Raw genomic sequence first — 3,012 nt, 5'->3', positions numbered from 1 at the left:
ATATATATATATATATATAAAATGAATGAAGGAAACAGAAAATGGATTTAGCAAGAATCTTTATTCAGTACTACAATGATTGTTTCAACCTCTCCTGCATCTGTCCCTTATAGGTGGGATATTGTACATCCAGTTGTGTTGCACCGATCAATGCAGGTTGTGTCACATCAGGTGTGAATAAGATACATTACTCCATATACTGAGTTTCACTTGACATGTTGTTGCCTGTAGTGTGTTGGCTACACTGACATAGGATGGAATAATTTGGGGGTTATAACTAGTATATGGGTCTGGCTATAGTTCACAGGGGATACATAACATAAATTACAGTAATAAAAGATAAAGAATAAAACCTGACAAGGGATACGAATTGAAAGGTAATTAGCATATTATTAGACATATACCCAAAGTTAAAGTAATTATTTATACTCACACACACACACACACAAACACATACATATACAATAGGCTTTGTTTCTATCAACCAAATTTACTCACAAAGCATAGGTTAGCTTGGAGCTATAGTGGAAGACACTTGCCAAAGTTGACATGTGGAACTAACCCTGAAACCATGTCATTGGGAAGCACACACTTGTAAACCACAGTCAGGCTTACACCTGTGTGTGTGTGTACAAATTATATTAGGTTGACAAGAAAATCCTGTTGCATTTCAAACTGGAAAGAAACAAAGGCTTTGCTCTAAAGTGATATATTTAATCAAGGTAGTGTTTCTCCTTATTTTTGATAATATAATCACATCTATTTGGCAAATTGTTGATCCCTCAAATGTGAAATTCTTCAGGTTGCAAAACAAAGAGGTATTCTATTATTTTTAACTGTTTCACAATTAATAAACTGTTTTCCCTCTAAATAATGTTAGAATGATCTGAAAAGATGGTAGTTAGATGGATCAAGGTCAGGAGAGTAAGGAGGATGAGGCAAAACTTACATATTTTGTTTCATAGTCTTTTCCTGAGTGACTTGGGCAATATGTGGTCTTGCATTATCATGTAAGGGCAAAACCTTTTTATGATTTGATCAATGAAGAGCACTTTTTTGGCAAATTTTTGTGCAATGCATCCAATGTACACCAATATATTTCTGCACAAACTGTTTTGTTTTGGTTTTACGCTTAATGATAGACAACATCTTTCATATCTCACGAAACACAGAGCATAATTTTTTTAGGGTGTAGTTCTCATTTAGGGATGGATTCTCCTTTTTTATTGAGGGACTAACCATTGTTGTTTTTATTGGATATGATTGCAAAGAATCCACTTTTCATTGTTTGTGATAATTCTACCTAGGAATGGTTCAGTTACTTGACGAGGAACCTACTGATCTAGTTTTAAAAACTTTTCTTACTTCTTGAAGGTGTTTTTTTTATCAAACTGTGACTTGAAATGAAAAGTTTTGTTCATTCTCTTGCAGTTTGCTTTGAATTTTCCTCAGCTGTGGTTTTCAGAAGTTTAATAGACAGAAAAGAATCTGTGAGAGAAAAACTTCCTGGGTGAACCTAGCCAAATCATTGTTAGCATACCTGGTTGCTTAAAGCTTCATTTCCACAGACATAACGAATATTTCTTGCTGCTTCCACTGTTGAAGAGCCCCTTTTGAATTCATACAGCATGCCGTGTCTGATATGGGTCTGATCTAAATTTATTTTAAAAGCATGAAATCAATAAAAATTTAACCACTATGATATAAACTAATCTGCAAAGAGAGGAAATATTAAAATGTAAGAATTATTGCATATTTGTGCATAAGTATTGCAAAAGTATACTCAAAGTGATCACTTCGAAAGTGCAACAGAACTTTCTTTCCAACCCAATATATAAGTATGGAAGCCCATTGTTATGTGTGAATATGTTATGCACACAATGGAATTCCCACAGTTTCTCCTACCAAATTCAAGTTCCACTTTCAAGGCAGCAGTCAATGAAGCTGAGGCTAAAATAAAAGATGCTTACCAGAGGAACAAGATAGAGAGTGTGATCAAACCCAGATCCAATTAGCTGAAAACAAAATATCTTTCAACGTCTACATCACAGCTATTTATTTGTATATACATTTCTTATCATTTCAGGAAGTGAAGTTAAAAGTGAAGCTGAGTGGGAGAGAACGCAAAATCTTAATGAGTGGCAAGGCAGTTTTTACATTAAGCAGGGAAAATGATGGTCCAATGACACTTGTCTTTCATTCTAAACTATTTGAAACCAACGGCAAATACAAGCTGACTGTGCTTTCTGAGAACTTATACACTGACATGTTTGTCAGACTAGAGTCTTTTATTACCCTGGCCCCTGGTATCTATGACTTGGAGCTGTATTCCTCCCATGTAACCCAACAGAAAGAGATCACAAGGTCGAAGAATCTAAAGATGTATTGGTCAGAAAAGAAGTTTCACTTTCAGGCAAGTATTTCTTCTAGTCAGAAGTCAATAGTATCGACTACTCCTCTCACCTCAAAAATTGCTGGCCTTTTGCCTAAATCAGAAACCATTATTTTTATTATTATTATCTCTTTATCACAGGTTTTGTTGGAGCTCCTGGAGTCCTGCAGGCATAGCAGGCTTACTACCTGCTGTCTATAGTACCATGCTATTCTTTCTTTTCAGCTATCTAATACTTTCCTGATTATTCTAGCCATGCCAAGGAGGCAGACCTTTTGTAACAGTTCTACTGGACACTCTATTCCAATTTCCTTCATATTGGGTTGGCAACTAAGTTCCCGCCGTTTTTTTTTTATTCAAATTTTTTTTTAAAGGTTTAATAAAAAATAACAACTAATTAAAGAAATCGTTGCTTGTGTTTATGAGTTGAGCGGTGACGAGCAAGCAAACCAGAGGAAATTGTGGCTTGTTGATTTTTGTTGTTGTCACTTAAAGCATGCAGAACCCATGCTCCAAACTTCTAAACCTTTCCCATCAAGTGAAGATGCTTCTCTATAGCAGTGTGGGAGCATTCCATTTTCTCTGACAGCACCCTTGTTGTTTGACGAGAATTTTCGTGC

The 3,012-nt window shown here is 35.5% G+C and overlaps 1 protein-coding gene across 4 annotated transcripts in view; it reads left to right on the top strand.

Annotated features, from left to right (window-relative positions):
- The window catches only part of LOC106873345 (uncharacterized), a 253,626-nt gene that overhangs the window by 178,568 nt on the left and 72,046 nt on the right, over positions 1-3,012 (top strand). For all 4 annotated transcript variants that reach the window (XM_052977316.1, XM_014920673.2, XM_052977317.1 and 1 more), the window contains one exon: positions 2,087-2,413. In XM_052977316.1, coding sequence (XP_052833276.1) covers positions 2,087-2,413 — 327 coding nt within the window. The remainder of the gene's footprint in view (positions 1-2,086; positions 2,414-3,012) is intronic.

Source organism: Octopus bimaculoides, chromosome 28 (genome assembly GCF_001194135.2).
Source record: "Octopus bimaculoides isolate UCB-OBI-ISO-001 chromosome 28, ASM119413v2, whole genome shotgun sequence".
NCBI classification, from domain to species: domain Eukaryota; kingdom Metazoa; phylum Mollusca; class Cephalopoda; order Octopoda; family Octopodidae; genus Octopus; species Octopus bimaculoides.
This window is presented reverse-complemented; position numbering and strand designations above follow the sequence as displayed.